This window comes from Lissotriton vulgaris, chromosome 11 (genome assembly GCF_964263255.1).
Source record: "Lissotriton vulgaris chromosome 11, aLisVul1.2, whole genome shotgun sequence".
Lineage (NCBI taxonomy): Eukaryota > Metazoa > Chordata > Amphibia > Caudata > Salamandridae > Lissotriton > Lissotriton vulgaris.
The window spans coordinates 1086941092-1086958486 of record NC_141699.1 but is presented as its reverse complement, the minus strand read 5'-3'; the positions used below and the strand labels follow the sequence as shown (position 1 = coordinate 1086958486).

Below are 17395 nucleotides of genomic sequence, written 5' to 3'. Positions count from 1 at the left end.
AAGACAGTAAGCAGCATATTTTCTTAGAAAAATGCCGTTCCAAATGAGTAGGTTTGAAAAAATTGTCTGCAGTTCACAATTCACAATCCAAACATACAGTACTGGGGATGGTCAGCCCCAAAAAAGAAAAAGCCCAGCAACTTTTTTAAAAGCCAGCCTTCAATGCGTTACAAAGCAGTAAGCCTGGCCATGCTGCTCTGCTATGTTTTCATCCTCATGAGTCATGAGGGTATGATGACAAATCACATAAGTCTCTTTACTAACCCTTTTAAGTTGGGAAACACCTTCCTCCAAAAGCCAACCACAACTAAATCTCATATTAACCTGATTAAAAGAATTAGTTTCCAGAAGTTGAAAAAATAAATTATTTCATGAAACAGCTGGAGGAAGTTAATGTAAATTTATGAAGCACAAAGAAGAGACCCAAAGGTGGATCTCAACACTGGGATCATGAACTGAACCCAATAAAGCAAATATTGGATAGAAAATGGAGACATATTTAGGTTTGAGTGGTTTGTGAAAAGTAAGCACTTTTAAGTGTTAATTCTGAGTACAGACTCATGCCTACATTTTCCTTTTGGGAAGACCTGCCCACCACTGAAAACTCACCTTGTGGACTGGGACACTCAGATGGGGCGGCTGAGGAGGATCAGAGTGTTCTGTGATTAATGTCAAGAATCAATAATTAAGAACAAGAAGGATTGTAGAGTTAATTTCAGAATGGCAGACTAAAAGCCAATAAACATGAAGTTCTTGTTAATGAGAAACCAATGCAGCTGTCAAAGACTGTACATGATGGGATCTTCACATCTCAAAGCAATAATGAGATGCATTATAAAGAAATCAACTGAGTAATTGATAGGCCCAACTGAAGGCACATAACTTTGCAATGCATATGCCATATTTGATCTGAAAAGTAAAAGCTTTTATGTGTTCAAGTCCGAGCAAATTAGTACTAAATTAATGGTAGCCCCATATTTATCCTTGCATCGCTGGAGGATTGCTGGCCTTATTGTGACAACCTGTCACTCATAATCAGAATCCTGGGGCAAATCTTGGGCAGATACATTTGGGCCGGTATACCAGTACCATTGAACAGCTCCATAATCCCCTGGCTGAGATCCGACTTAGCAGATTAATATCTTGAGAATCAAGAAGAAAGAAAGACAGAGCCAAAGACCTGGACTGCACATTGGTAGATGAAAAGACATTAAAGATACAAGTGCTTGAAGACATGTTAAAAGATACCCCTGCACTTCCATGACAAGTGCAATCAACTTTGAACAGCAAAGCACAATAATTGCTTCCATTTCCAGTTCAATAAATGTAATCTCACCCCTTGTGTCTTTTCATTTCAGTGCCAGATGTAGTGAGGAATCTAAGTGCCACCAATATCACCACTCATTCTGTATTCCTGAGCTGGCAACCACCGGAGGGAAACATGAGCTCCTATCTGATAGAAGTCATGGGCGAACCATCAAAGACTGTTGAGGTGCAATCAGAGTCTGTGCTCATCAACGCCCTAACACCAGGAAATTTGTACAACTTTGTGGTCGCTGTCCTGGTGGCAAGCAACCCTTGGCGAGGGGAAAGTGTGTTCATTGTTGAATACACAGGTGAGGAAATGGGAGTTATGCATTTTACATCTCTGATTAATGATGCTGTAGTTTCCAGTAATGTTCCTGAGTGTGTTAAGGCAAGAATGATATGACATGCATAAAGCGATGAGCCCCTAAAGACATGGTATGGAGTTTATGCTATTGTTTTAAAAAATGTTGTCAATACCATTATTAGAAATCTAACAGTACATTTGTTCCTCCCAAGTTCTATCCGAACTTTAAAACTGTCCACAGTGATAGATATGCTGGCCAATTACAAGAAAGTAAGCAGCATATTTTCTTAGATAAATGCCGTTCCAAATGAGTAGGTGTGAAAAGATTGACTACAGTTCACAATTCACAATCAAAACATACAGTACTGGGGATGGTCAGCCCCCAAAAAAGCAAAAGCCCAGCAAATTATTAAAAGCCAGCCTTCAATGCGTTACAACGCAGCAAGCCTGGCCATGCTGCTCTGCTATTTTTTTATTCTCAAGAGTCATGAGGGTATGATGACAAATCACATAAGCCTCTTTACTAACCCTTTTAAGATGGGAAACACCTTCCTACAAAAGCCAAACACAACTAAATCTCATAAGAACCTGATTAAAAGAATTAGTTTCCAGAAGTTGAAAAAATAAATTATCTCATGAAACAGCTGGAGGAAGTTCATGTAAATTTATGAAGCACAAAGAGAGACCCAAAGGTGGATCTCAACACTGGGATCAGGAACTGAACCCAATGAAGCAAATATTGGATAGAAAATTGAGATATTTTTAGGTTTGAGTGGTTTGTGAAAAGTGAGCACTTTTAAGTGTTAATTCTGAGTACAGACTCATGCCTACATTTTCCTTTTGGGAAGATCTGCCCACCACTGAAAACTCACCTTGTGGCCTGGGACACTCAGATGGGGCGTCTGAGGAGGATCAGAGTGTTCATTGATTAATGTCAAGAATCAATAATTAAGAACAATAAGGCTTGTAGCGTTAATTTCAGAATGGCAGACTAAAAGCCAATAAACATAAAGTGCTTGTTAAAGAGAAAACAATGCAGCTGTCAAAGACTGTACATGATGGGATCTTCACATCTCAAAGCAATAATGAGATGCATTATAAAGAAATCAACTGGGTAATTGATAGGCCCAACTGAAGGCACATAACTTTGCAATGCATTTGCCATACTTGATGTGAAAAGTAAAAGCTTTTATGTGTTCAAGTCCGAGCAAATTAGTACAAAATTAGTGCTAGCCCCATGTTTATCCTTGCATCGCTGGAGGATTGCTGGCCTTATTGTGACAGCCTGTCACTCATAATCAGATTCCTGGGGCAAATCTTGGGCAGATACATTTGGGCCGGTCTACCTGTACCATTGAACACCTCCGTAATCCCCTGCCTGATTTCTCACTCAGCAGATTAATTTCTTGAGAATCAAGAATTAAGAAAGGCAGGGCCAGAGACCTGGACTGCACATTGGTAGATGGAAAGACATTAAAGATACAAGTGCTTGAAGACATGTTAAAGGATAACCCTGCACTTCCATGACAAGTGCAATGAACTTTGAACAGCAAAGCACAATACTTGCATCCATTTCCAGTTTTACAAATGTAATCTCACCCCTTGTGTCTTTCATTTCAGTGCCAGATGTAGTGAGGAATCTAAGTGCCTCCAATATCACCACACATTCTGTATTCCTGAGCTGGCAACCTCCAGAGGGAAACATGAGCTCCTATCTGATAGAAGTCATGGGCGAACCATCAAAGACTATTGAGGTGCAATCAGAGTCTGTGCTCATCAACACCCTAACACCAGGAAATTCGTACAACTTTGTGGTCGCTGTCCTGGTGGCAAGCAACCCTTGGCGAGGGGAAAGTGTGTTCATTGTTGAATATACAGGTGAGGAACTGGGAATATGCATTTTACATCTCTGATTAATGATGCTGTTGTTGTCAGTAATGTTCCTGAGAGTGTTAAGGCAAGAATGACATGATGTGCATAAAGCGATGAGTCCCTAAAGACATGGTATGGAGTTTATGCTATTGTTTTGAAAAATGTTGTCAATACCATGATGAGAAATCTAACAGTACATTTGTTCCTCCCAAGTTCTATCCGAACTTTAAAACTGTCCACAGTGATAGATATGCTGGCCAATTACAAGAAAGTAAGCAGCATATTTTCTTCGATAAATGCAGTTCCAAATGAGTAGGTGTGAAAAGAGTGACTGCAGTTCACAATTCACAATCCAAACATACAGTACTGGGGATGGTCAGCCCCAAAAAAACAAAAACCCAGCAAATTATTAAAAGCCAGCCTTCAATGTGTTACAAAGCAGTAAGCCTGGCCATGCTGCTCTGCTATTTTTTCATTCTCAAGAGTCATGAGGGTTTGATGACAAATCACACAAGTCTCTTTACTAACCCTTTTAAGATGGGAAACACCTTCCTCCAAAAGCCAAGTGCAACTAAATCTCATAAGAACCTGATTAAAAGAATTAGTTTCCAGAAGTTGAAAAAATAAATTATTTCATGAAACAGCTGGAGGAAGTTTATGTAAATTTATGAAGCACAAAGAGAGACCCAAAGGGGGATCTCAACACTGGAATCATGAACTGAACCCAATGAAGCAAAAATTGGATAGAAAATGGAGACATATTTAGGTTTGAGTGGTTTGTGAAAAGTGAGCACTTTTAAGTGTTAATTCTGAGTAGAGGCACAGACTCATGCCTACATTTTCCTTTTGGGAAGACCTGCCAACCACTGAAAACTCACCTTGTGGCCTGGGACACTCAGATGGGGCGGCTGAGGAGGGTCAAAAAGAGTGTTCTGTGATTAATGTCAAGAATCAATAATTAAGAACAATAAGGCTTGTAGCCTAAATTTCAGAATGGCAGACTAAAAGCCAATAAACATAAAGTCATCATCAGTCAGTATAGCTTTATTCGATTTTGGTTTAAAATCATAAAAGTGTACAGGTAAAATCAATTGCAAGTAAAAACATACATACAATGGCACATAATATTTGAGGTTAAAAAGCTTTTCCCCAACCCGTGGGGATAGATATCTTAATTAAAGCGTTCTTCTCACAGCTTGAGCTTAGATCAAACAGTAATTAATAGCGGTTCCAATACTTGGGACTATAAAACGGTGATTCCTGTCTGGTATAGGACGGAAAGCTACGGCCGCTCGGTACATGGAGTCCTCTGCCCATTATCATGTTGCCACCTACCTTTAGGCTAGATGTGGGGATGCATGGCATTCAAGGGTAAAAATCATGCAGATCCCAGATGGAGATTGGGCCGTTACCCACTTGGGGTGCACAGGTACGCAGGTATGGGACGATGTTTCTCTGCCTAAATCTAACCAGTACTAGGTCACCATCAATGTCTTTTGGGAGGGAACCCAGCCAGCACACCCTTCTGACACTCACTATTGTACCCTCAAGGTTAGGTGGCAAGGGTCTATTTTTTGCCAACCAAAATTTGACCTTATTCAGCAAATCATGTTGTCTCTCGGTTTTCCCAGGTGTAAGTAATGGTACTCCCGCGAGGACAGATACAAAAGGAGCTGCCTCCGGAGGGAGTTGAATAGGGGTAGATTTTTTATACTGTGCTCTAGGAGCAGTAATCTGTGGCAAAAGAGGTTTTAAAAAGGTTTTACGGGCTATTGGGGCTGATGCGTTAGGGACTTTTGATTGGATTGGAGCCCTTTTGTCTTGCGTAACTGGCTTGGGGTCATTGGGAGTAGTAGGTGGGTCGGAACAGTTAGGTGTTATGAAGCATTTTTTGCATTTATTGACTAGAAAGTTCGATTTGATGGTTTCCTCCATTCCAGTCAGCCTGTCCCCTAGTATGTTTATTTTTTCTATTAGTGGTGATATAATAGAGCTGACCAGTTGTTCAATAAGGGATAATAAATCCCGCTGTGGAGGAGAAGCTGGAATGACTAATGTCTCGGCAGCCTCAGGAGTCGTGGGAGAATTGCTGACTGGAACTGTGGGGCTTGAGCACAATTTTTGGAATTTTGATTGATTCCCAATGTGATTAATCCCACTACGTTTCCTCTTAACAGATGAAAATTGGGGGGAAACTATCCTTTGAGTGTTTTCAATGTTGGGTGTTTTGGTTGATGGGAAGGGTTGCAGGGGGCTAACAATATCATGTGACACACAGGGGCTATCAGCAGGAAGCGGCGATTCCACTAAAGCATGTTTGGTTTTACACAGGGTGTTTAAATCATCTAACCATGCAAGAGCGTGCTCTGCGACTACTGTTTGTGTGGGCTGGGGAGATACACCTTTATCGACTTCTCTAGCAATGGACAAATTTGAGCTGGTTATATTATCCCCCTTGCGAGTCATAGTGTGATGTTGGCTATAACAGAATGGTTATCGGCAAAAAAAAAAAAATACGCTTCGGGAGGGAATATGTCCTTGGAGAAAGGCAAAGTCAAGAAGCGGAGAACCAAAAGGAAGCAAAAGTCTTTCTTTACCTCCTCATAACCAAGAGCCAAAGTGGGTGGCCCCGTCCAGTCCTCCTCAGTCCTCTGAGGGCCACAGAGGGCCCGCCCTTGTCCCGGGCTTCTCACGACGCGGTGTCTGGGCTCCAATTTCAAGCACCTCCGGGCGCGTAAGTCACATGGGCGGCATCCACCGCAAAGCAAGCTGGGGAATGTGGTCCCTGTGGCCGCACAGTGTCTGGCAGTGGCAGAGTTTCCCCAGATATGGTCACCAGTAATGCTGCGGTCAGGGAGCTGCCAGGGAGCAGCTCACTCGCCACTAGGCCCCTCTGAGGTCAAAAGACAAACGTCCCGCAGTAAAAATAGTGAGGATAACTTCTTCAGTTCTGTGCTGATATAGTAAACCCAGATCCGTTATAATGCGGTACAAGGCCACCAAAAATAGAAAACTGCACAACTGATCGCCAATCAACAACTTTATGAAGCACAAAGAGAGACCCAAAGGTGGATCTCAACACTGGGATCAGGAACTGAACCCAATGAAGCAAATATTGAATAGAAAATGGAGACATTTTTAGACTTGAGTGGTTTGTGAAAAGTGAGCACATTTAAGTGTTAATTCTGAGTAGAGGCACAGACTCATGACTACATTTTCCTTTTGGGAAGACCTGCCCACCACTGAAAACTCACCTCGTGGCTTGGGACACTCAGATGGGGCGGCTGAGGAGGGTCAAACAGAGTGTTCTGTGATTAATGTCGAGAATCAATAATTAAGAACAATAAGGCTTGTAGCGTTAATTTCAGAATGGCAGACTAAAAGCCAATAAACATAAAGTGCTTGTTAAAGAGAAACCAATGCAGCTGTCAAAGACTGTACATGATGGGATCTTCACATCTCAAAGCAATATTGAGATGCATTATAAAGAAATCAACTGGGTAATTGATAGGCCCAACTGAAGGCACATAACTTTGCACTGCATTTGCCATACTTGATGTGAAAAGTAAAAGCTTTTATGTGTTCAAGTCCGAGCAAATTAGTACAAAATTAATGGTAGCCCCATACTTATCCTTGCATCGCTGGAGGATTGCTGACCTTATTGTGACAGCCTGTCACTCATAATCAGAATCCTGGGGTAAATCTTGGGCAGATACATTTGGGCTGGGCTACCTGTACCATTGAACACCTCCGTAATCCCCTGCCTGATTTCTCACTCATATTTACAACAAGGGGTGGTGAGGGACAGAGTCTCTGAATTAAGCAGAAAGCTCTCACCCAGTCAAGAGATCAGGGCCAGATCCAACACCGTTTTTTAGCTCACTGCACCATCCCAGTTTCAGAACCTGGCTGTATGCAAATTAGTCTGTTCCTGTCCCAGTGCATGATGGGAACAGGGCAAACCAAACTACAAAAGCCAATTCTTACACTGGGAAGGAAACAAGCTCCCGGGGACCGGTTTCTGGCATTACAGCCGTCTTCGGCCCGGTTTGCTTGAATCCTGATGGTGCAATGAGCAAGGGTCTCACATCTGAGAATACCCTTCCACGCTTAGGGTGGACAAAAATATTTACAACAAGGGGTGGTGAGGGACAGAGTCTCTGAATTAAGCAGAAAGCTCTCACCCAGTCAAGAGATCAGGGCCAGATCCAACACCGTTTTTTAGCTCACTGCACCATCCCAGTTTCAGAACCTGGCTGTATGCAAATTAGTCTGTTCCTGTCCCAGTGCATGATGGGAACAGGGCAAACCAAACTACAAAAGCCAATTCTTACACTGGGAAGGAAACAAGCTCCCGGGGACCGGTTTCTGGCATTACAGCCGTCTTCGGCCCGGTTTGCTTGAATCCTGATGGTGCAATGAGCAAGGGTCTCACATCTGAGAATACCCTTCCACGCTTAGGGTGGACAAAAATATTTACAACAAGGGGTGGTGAGGGACAGAGTCTCTGAATTAAGCAGAAAGCTCTCACCCAGTCAAGAGATCAGGGCCAGATCCAACACCGTTTTTTAGCTCACTGCACCATCCCAGTTTCAGAACCTGGCTGTATGCAAATTAGTCTGTTCCTGTCCCAGTGCATGATGGGAACAGGGCAAACCAAACTACAAAAGCCAATTCTTACACTGGGAAGGAAACAAGCTCCCGGGGACCGGTTTCTGGCATTACAGCCGTCTTCGGCCCGGTTTGCTTGAATCCTGATGGTGCAATGAGCAAGGGTCTCACATCTGAGAATACCCTTCCACGCTTAGGGTGGACAAAAATATTTACAACAAGGGGTGGTGAGGGACAGAGTCTCTGAATTAAGCAGAAAGCTCTCACCCAGTCAAGAGATCAGGGCCAGATCCAACACCGTTTTTTAGCTCACTGCACCATCCCAGTTTCAGAACCTGGCTGTATGCAAATTAGTCTGTTCCTGTCCCAGTGCATGATGGGAACAGGGCAAACCAAACTACAAAAGCCAATTCTTACACTGGGAAGGAAACAAGCTCCCGGGGACCGGTTTCTGGCATTACAGCCGTCTTCGGCCCGGTTTGCTTGAATCCTGATGGTGCAATGAGCAAGGGTCTCACATCTGAGAATACCCTTCCACGCTTAGGGTGGACAAAAATATTTACAACAAGGGGTGGTGAGGGACAGAGTCTCTGAATTAAGCAGAAAGCTCTCACCCAGTCAAGAGATCAGGGCCAGATCCAACACCGTTTTTTAGCTCACTGCACCATCCCAGTTTCAGAACCTGGCTGTATGCAAATTAGTCTGTTCCTGTCCCAGTGCATGATGGGAACAGGGCAAACCAAACTACAAAAGCCAATTCTTACACTGGGAAGGAAACAAGCTCCCAGGGACCGGTTTCTGGCATTACAGCCGTCTTCGGCCCGGTTTGCTTGAATCCTGATGGTGCAATGAGCAAGGGTCTCACATCTGAGAATACCCTTCCACGCTTAGGGTGGACAAAAATATTTACAACAAGGGGTGGTGAGGGACAGAGTCTCTGAATTAAGCAGAAAGCTCTCACCCAGTCAAGAGATCAGGGCCAGATCCAACACCGTTTTTTAGCTCACTGCACCATCCCAGTTTCAGAACCTGGCTGTATGCAAATTAGTCTGTTCCTGTCCCAGTGCATGATGGGAACAGGGCAAACCAAACTACAAAAGCCAATTCTTACACTGGGAAGGAAACAAGCTCCCGGGGACCGGTTTCTGGCATTACAGCCGTCTTCGGCCCGGTTTGCTTGAATCCTGATGGTGCAATGAGCAAGGGTCTCACATCTGAGAATACCCTTCCACGCTTAGGGTGGACAAAAATATTTACAACAAGGGGTGGTGAGGGACAGAGTCTCTGAATTAAGCAGAAAGCTCTCACCCAGTCAAGAGATCAGGGCCAGATCCAACACCGTTTTTTAGCTCACTGCACCATCCCAGTTTCAGAACCTGGCTGTATGCAAATTAGTCTGTTCCTGTCCCAGTGCATGATGGGAACAGGGCAAACCAAACTACAAAAGCCAATTCTTACACTGGGAAGGAAACAAGCTCCCGGGGACCGGTTTCTGGCATTACAGCCGTCTTCGGCCCGGTTTGCTTGAATCCTGATGGTGCAATGAGCAAGGGTCTCACATCTGAGAATACCCTTCCACGCTTAGGGTGGACAAAAATATTTACAACAAGGGGTGGTGAGGGACAGAGTCTCTGAATTAAGCAGAAAGCTCTCACCCAGTCAAGAGATCAGGGCCAGATCCAACACCGTTTTTTAGCTCACTGCACCATCCCAGTTTCAGAACCTGGCTGTATGCAAATTAGTCTGTTCCTGTCCCAGTGCATGATGGGAACAGGTCAAACCAAACTACAAAAGCCAATTCTTACACTGGGAAGGAAACAAGCTCCCGGGGACCGGTTTCTGGCATTACAGCCGTCTTCGGCCCGGTTTGCTTGAATCCTGATGGTGCAATGAGCAAGGGTCTCACATCTGAGAATACCCTTCCACGCTTAGGGTGGACAAAAATATTTACAACAAGGGGTGGTGAGGGACAGAGTCTCTGAATTAAGCAGAAAGCTCTCACCCAGTCAAGAGATCAGGTCCAGATCCAACACCGTTTTTTAGCTCACTGCACCATCCCAGTTTCAGAACCTGGCTGTATGCAAATTAGTCTGTTCCTGTCCCAGTGCATGATGGGAACAGGGCAAACCAAACTACAAAAGCCAATTCTTACACTGGGAAGGAAACAAGCTCCCGGGGACCGGTTTCTGGCATTACAGCCGTCTTCGGCCCGGTTTGCTTGAATCCTGATGGTGCAATGAGCAAGGGTCTCACATCTGAGAATACCCTTCCACGCTTAGGGTGGACAAAAATATTTACAACAAGGGGTGGTGAGGGACAGAGTCTCTGAATTAAGCAGAAAGCTCTCACCCAGTCAAGAGATCAGGGCCAGATCCAACACCGTTTTTTAGCTCACTGCACCATCCCAGTTTCAGAACCTGGCTGTATGCAAATTAGTCTGTTCCTGTCCCAGTGCATGATGGGAACAGGGCAAACCAAACTACAAAAGCCAATTCTTACACTGGGAAGGAAACAAGCTCCCGGGGACCGGTTTCTGGCATTACAGCCGTCTTCGGCCCGGTTTGCTTGAATCCTGATGGTGCAATGAGCAAGGGTCTCACATCTGAGAATACCCTTCCACGCTTAGGGTGGACAAAAATATTTACAACAAGGGGTGGTGAGGGACAGAGTCTCTGAATTAAGCAGAAAGCTCTCACCCAGTCAAGAGATCAGGGCCAGATCCAACACCGTTTTTTAGCTCACTGCACCATCCCAGTTTCAGAACCTGGCTGTATGCAAATTAGTCTGTTCCTGTCCCAGTGCATGATGGGAACAGGGCAAACCAAACTACAAAAGCCAATTCTTACACTGGGAAGGAAACAAGCTCCCGGGGACCGGTTTCTGGCATTACAGCCGTCTTCGGCCCGGTTTGCTTGAATCCTGATGGTGCAATGAGCAAGGGTCTCACATCTGAGAATACCCTTCCACGCTTAGGGTGGACAAAAATATTTACAACAAGGGGTGGTGAGGGACAGAGTCTCTGAATTAAGCAGAAAGCTCTCACCCAGTCAAGAGATCAGGGCCAGATCCAACACCGTTTTTTAGCTCACTGCACCATCCCAGTTTCAGAACCTGGCTGTATGCAAATTAGTCTGTTCCTGTCCCAGTGCATGATGGGAACAGGGCAAACCAAACTACAAAAGCCAATTCTTACACTGGGAAGGAAACAAGCTCCCGGGGACCGGTTTCTGGCATTACAGCCGTCTTCGGCCCGGTTTGCTTGAATCCTGATGGTGCAATGAGCAAGGGTCTCACATCTGAGAATACCCTTCCACGCTTAGGGTGGACAAAAATATTTACAACAAGGGGTGGTGAGGGACAGAGTCTCTGAATTAAGCAGAAAGCTCTCACCCAGTCAAGAGATCAGGGCCAGATCCAACACCGTTTTTTAGCTCACTGCACCATCCCAGTTTCAGAACCTGGCTGTATGCAAATTAGTCTGTTCCTGTCCCAGTGCATGATGGGAACAGGGCAAACCAAACTACAAAAGCCAATTCTTACACTGGGAAGGAAACAAGCTCCCGGGGACCGGTTTCTGGCATTACAGCCGTCTTCGGCCCGGTTTGCTTGAATCCTGATGGTGCAATGAGCAAGGGTCTCACATCTGAGAATACCCTTCCACGCTTAGGGTGGACAAAAATATTTACAACAAGGGGTGGTGAGGGACAGAGTCTCTGAATTAAGCAGAAAGCTCTCACCCAGTCAAGAGATCAGGGCCAGATCCAACACCGTTTTTTAGCTCACTGCACCATCCCAGTTTCAGAACCTGGCTGTATGCAAATTAGTCTGTTCCTGTCCCAGTGCATGATGGGAACAGGGCAAACCAAACTACAAAAGCCAATTCTTACACTGGGAAGGAAACAAGCTCCCGGGGACCGGTTTCTGGCATTACAGCCGTCTTCGGCCCGGTTTGCTTGAATCCTGATGGTGCAATGAGCAAGGGTCTCACATCTGAGAATACCCTTCCACGCTTAGGGTGGACAAAAATATTTACAACAAGGGGTGGTGAGGGACCACCACCACCCCCTTTTGTACCACCCCCCACCACCCCCTTTTGTAAATTGATTTCTCACTCAGCAGATTAATATCTTGAGAATCAACAATTAAGAAAGGCAGGGCCAGAGACCTGGACTGCACATTGGTAGATGGAAAGGCATTCAAGATACAAGTGCTTGAAGACATGGTAAAGGATACCCCTGCACTTCCATGACAAGTGCAATGAACTTTGAAGAGCAAAGCACAATAATTGCTTCCATTTACAGTTATACAAATGTAATCTCACCCCTTGTGTCTTTTCATTTCAGTGCCAGATGTAGTGAAGAATCTAAGTGCCACCAATATCACCACACATTCTGTATTCCTGAGCTGGCAACCTCCAGAGGGAAACATGAGCTCCTATCTGATAGAAGTCATGGGCGAACCATCAAAGACTGTTGAGGTGCAATCAGGGTCTGTGCTCATCGACGCCCTAACACCAGGAAATTTGTACAACTTTGTGGTCGCTGTCCTGGTGGCAAGCAACCCTTGGCGAGGGGAAAGTGTGGCCACTTTTGAATACACAGGTGAGGAAATGGGAGTTATGCATTTTACATCTCTGATTAATGATGCTGTCGTTTCCAGTAATTTTCCTGAGTGTGTTAAGGCAAGAATGACATGACGTGCACAAAGCAATGAGTCCCTAAAGACATGGTATGGAGTTTATGCTATTGTTTTAAAAAATGTTGTCAATACCATTATTAGAAATCTAACAGTACCTTTGTACCTCCCATATTCTATCTGAACTATAAAACAGTCCACATTGATTGATACACTGGCCAATTACAAGACAGTAAGCAGCATATTTTCTTAGAAAAATGCCGTTCCAAATGAGTAGGTGTGAAAAGATTGACTGCAGTTCACAATTCACAATCCAAACATACAGTACTGGGGATGGTCAGCCCCAAAAAAGCAAAAGCCCAGCAAATTATTAAAAGTCAGCCTTCAATGCGTTACAAAGCAGTAAGCCTGGCCATGCTGCTCTGCTATTTTTTCATTCTCAAGAGTCAAGAGGGTATGAAGACAAATCACATAAGTCTCTTTACTAACCCTTTTAAGATGGGAAACACCTTCCTCCAAAAGCCAAACTCAACTAAATCTCAAAAGAACATGATTAAAAGAGTTAGATTCCAGAAGTTGAAAAAATAAATTATTTCATGAAACAGCTGGAGGAAGTTAATGTAAATTTATGAAGCACAAAGAAGAGACCCAAAGGTGGATCTCAACACTGGGATCATGAACTGAACCCAATAAAGCAAATATTGGATAGAAAATGGAGACATATTTAGGTTTGAGTGGTTTGTGAAAAGTGAGCACTTTTAAGTGTTAATTCTGAGTAGAGACACAGACTCATGCCTACATTTTCCTTTTGGGAAGACCTGCCCACCACTGAAAACTCACCTTGTGGCCTGGTACACTCAGATGGGGCGGCTGAGCAGGATCAGAGTGTTCATTGATTAATGTCAAGAATCAATAATTAAGAACAAGAAGGCTTGTAGCCTTGATTTCAGAATGGCAGACTAAAAGCCAATAAACATAAAGTGCTTGTTAACGAGAAACCAATGCAGCTGTCAAAGACTGTACATGATGGGATCTTCACATCTCAAAGCAATAATGAGATGCATTCTAAAGAAATCAACTGAGTAATTGATAGGCCCAACTGAAGGCACATAGCTTTGCAATGCATATGCCCTGTTTGATCTGAAAAGTAAAAGCTTTTATGTGTTCAAGTCCGAGCAAATTAGGACTAAATTAATGGTAGCCCCATATTTATCCTTGCATCGCTGGAGGAATGCTGGCCTTATTGTGACAGCCTGTCACTCATAATCAGAATCCTGGGGCAAATCTTGGGGAGATACATTTGGGCCAGTCTACCTGTACCATTGAACAGCTCCGTAATTCCCTGGCTGAGATCCCACTTAGTAGATTAATATCTTGAGAATCAGGAAGAAAGAAAGGCAGGGCCAGAGACCTGGACTGCACATTGGTAGATGAAAAGACATTAAAGATACAAGTGCTTGAAAACATGTTAAAGGATAACCCTGCACTTCCATGACAAGTGCAATGAACTTTGAACAGCACAGCACTATACTTGCATCCATTTCCAGTTATACAAATGTAATCTCGCCCCTTGTGTCTTTTCATTTCAGTGCCAGATGTAGTGAGGAATCTAAGTGCCACCAATATCACCACACAATCTGTATTCCTGAGCTGGCAACCTCCAGAGGGAAACATGAGCTCCTATCTGATAGAAGTCATGGGCGAACCATCAAAGACTATTGAGGTGCAATCAGAGTCTGTGCTCATCAACGCCCTAACACCTGGAAATTTGTACAACTTTGTGGTCGCTGTCCTGGTGGCAAGCAACCCTTGGAGAGGGGAAAGTGTGTTCATTGTTGAATATACAGGTGAGGAACTAGGAATATGCATTTTACATCTCTGATTAATGATGCTGTAGTTTCTAGTAATGTTCCTGAGTGTGTTAAGGCAAGAATGACATGATGTGCATAAAGCGATGAGTCCCTAAAGACATGGTATGGAGTTTATGCTATTGTTTTGAAAAATGTTGTCAATACCATTATTAGAAATCTAACAGTACATTTGTTCTTCCCAAGTTCTATCCGAACTTTAAAACTGTCCACAGTGATAGATATGCTGGCCAATTACAAGACAGTAAGCAGCATATTTTCTTGGATAAATGCAGTTCCAAATGAGTAGGTGTGAAAAGATTGACTGCAGTTCACAATTCACAATCCAAACATACAGTACTGGGGATGGTCAGCCCCAAAAAAACTAAAACCCAGCAAATTATTAAAAGCCAGCCTTCAATGCGTTACAAAGCAGTAAGCCTGGCCATGCTGCTCTGCTATGTTTTCATCCTCATGAGTCATGAGGGTATGATGACAAATCACATAAGTCTCTTTACTAACCCTTTTAAGATGGGAAACACTTTCCTACAAAAGCCAAGCACAACTAAATCTCATAAGAACCTGATTAAAAGAATTAGTTTCCAGAAGTTGAAAAAATAAATTATTTCATGAAACAGCTGGAGGAAGTTCATGTAAATTTATGAAGCACAAAGAAGAGACCCAAAGGTGGAGCTCAACACTGGGATCATGAACTGAACCCAATGAAGCAAATATTGGGTAGAAAATGGAGAAATTTTAGGTTTGAGTGGTTTGTGAAAAGTGAGCACTTTTAAGTGTTCATTCTGAGTAGAGGCACAGACTCATGCCTACATTTTCCTTTTGGGAAGACCTGCCCACCACTGAAAACTCACCTTGTGGCCTGGGACACTCAGATGGGGCGGCTGAGGAGGGTCAAAAAGAGTGTTCTTTGATTAATGTCAAGAATCAATAATTAAGAACAATAAGGCTTGTAGCCTTAATTTCAGAATGGCAGACTAAAAGCCAATAAACATAAAGTCATCATCAGTCAGTATAGCTTTATTCGATTTTGGTTTAAAATCATAAAAGCGTACAGGTAAAATCAATTGCAAGTAAAAACATACATACAATGACACATAATATTTGAGGTTAAAAAGCTTTTCCCCAACCCGTGGGGATAAATATCTTAGTTATAGCATTCTTTTCACAGGTTGAGCTTAGATCAAACAGTAATTAATAGCGGTTCCAATACTTGGGACTATAAAACGGTGATTCCTGTCTGGTATAGGACGGAAAGCTACTGCCGCTCGGTACATGGAGTCCTCTGCCCATTATCATGTTGCCACCTACCTTTAGGCTAGATGTGGGGATGCATGGCATTCAAGGGTAAAAATCATGCAGATCCCAGATGGAGATTGGGCCGTTACCCACTTGGGGTGCACAGGTACGCAGGTATGGGACGATGTTTCTCTGCCTAAATCTAACCAGTACTAGGTCACCATCAATGTCTTTTGGGAGGGAACCCAGCCAACACACCCTTCTGACACTCACTATTGTACCCTCAAGGTTAGGTGGCAAGGTCTATTTTTTGCCAACCAAAATTTGACCTTATTCAGCAAATCATGTTGTCTCTCGGTTTTCCCAGGTGTAAGTAATGGTACTCCCGCGAGGACAGATACAAAAGGAGCTGCCTCTGGAGGGAGTTGAATAGGGCTAGATTTTTTATACTGTGCTCTAGGAGCAGTAATCTGTGGCAAAAGAGGTTTTAAAAAGGTTTTACGGGCTATTGGAGCTGATGCGTTAGGGACTTTTGATTGGATTGGAGCCCTTTTGTCTCGCGTAACTGGCTTGGGGTCATTGGGAGTAGTAGGTGGGTCGGAACAGTTAGGTGTTATGAAGCATTTTTTGCATTTATTGACTAGAAAGTTCAATTTGATGGTTTCCTCCATTCCAGTCAGCCTGTCCCCTAGTATGTTTATTTTTTCTATTAGTGGTGATATAATAGAGTTGACCAGTTGTTCAATAAGGGATAATAAATCCCGCTGTGGAGGAGAAGCTGGAATGACTAACCGTCTCGGCAGCCTCAGGAGTCGTGGGAGAATTGCATACTGGAACTGTGGGGCTTGAGCACAATTTTGGGAATTTTGATTGATTCCCAATGTGATTAATCCCACTACGTTTCCTCTTAACAGATGAAAATTGGGGGGAAACTATCCTTTGAGTGTTTTCAATGTTGGGTGTTTTGGTTGATGGGAAGGGTTGCAGGGGGCTAACAATATCATGTGACACACAGGGGCTATCAGCAGGAAGCGGCGATTCCACTAAAGCATGTTTGGTTTTACACAGGGTGTTTAAATCATCTAACCATGCAAGAGCGTGCTCTGCGACTACTGTTTGTGTGGGCTGGGGAGATACACCTCTATCGACTTCTCTAGCAATGGACAAATTTGAGCTGGTTATATTATCCCCCTTGCGAGTCATGGTGTGATGTTGGCTGTAACAGAATGGTTATCGGCAAAAAAAAAAAAAATACGCTTCGGGAGGGAATATGTCCTTGGAGAAAGGCAAAGTCAAGAAGCGGAGAACCAAAAGGAAGCAAAAGTCTTTCTTTACCTCCTCATAACCAAGAGCCAAAGGGGTGGCCCCGTCCCGTCCTCCTCAGTCCTCTGAGGGCCACAGAGGGCCCTCCCTTGTCCCGGGCTTCTCACGACGCGGTGTCTGGGCTCCAATTTCAAGCACCTCCGGGCGCGTAAGTCACATGGGCGGCATCCGCCGCAAAGCAAGCTGGGGAATGTGGTCCCTGTGGCCGCGCAGTGTCTGGCAGTGGCAGAGTTTCCCC

The 17395-nt window shown here is 44.0% G+C and overlaps 1 protein-coding gene across 1 annotated transcript in view; it reads left to right on the top strand.

The window, feature by feature from the left end:
• LOC147684191 (tenascin-X-like) overlaps positions 1-17395 on the top strand; it is a 192835-nt gene that overhangs the window by 75083 nt on the left and 100357 nt on the right. The window contains exons 10-13 of the mRNA XM_086942604.1: positions 1359-1616; positions 3233-3490; positions 12439-12696; positions 14320-14577. Of these exons, the coding sequence (XP_086798730.1) occupies positions 1359-1616; positions 3233-3490; positions 12439-12696; positions 14320-14577 (1032 nt within the window). The remainder of the gene's footprint in view (positions 1-1358; positions 1617-3232; positions 3491-12438; positions 12697-14319; positions 14578-17395) is intronic.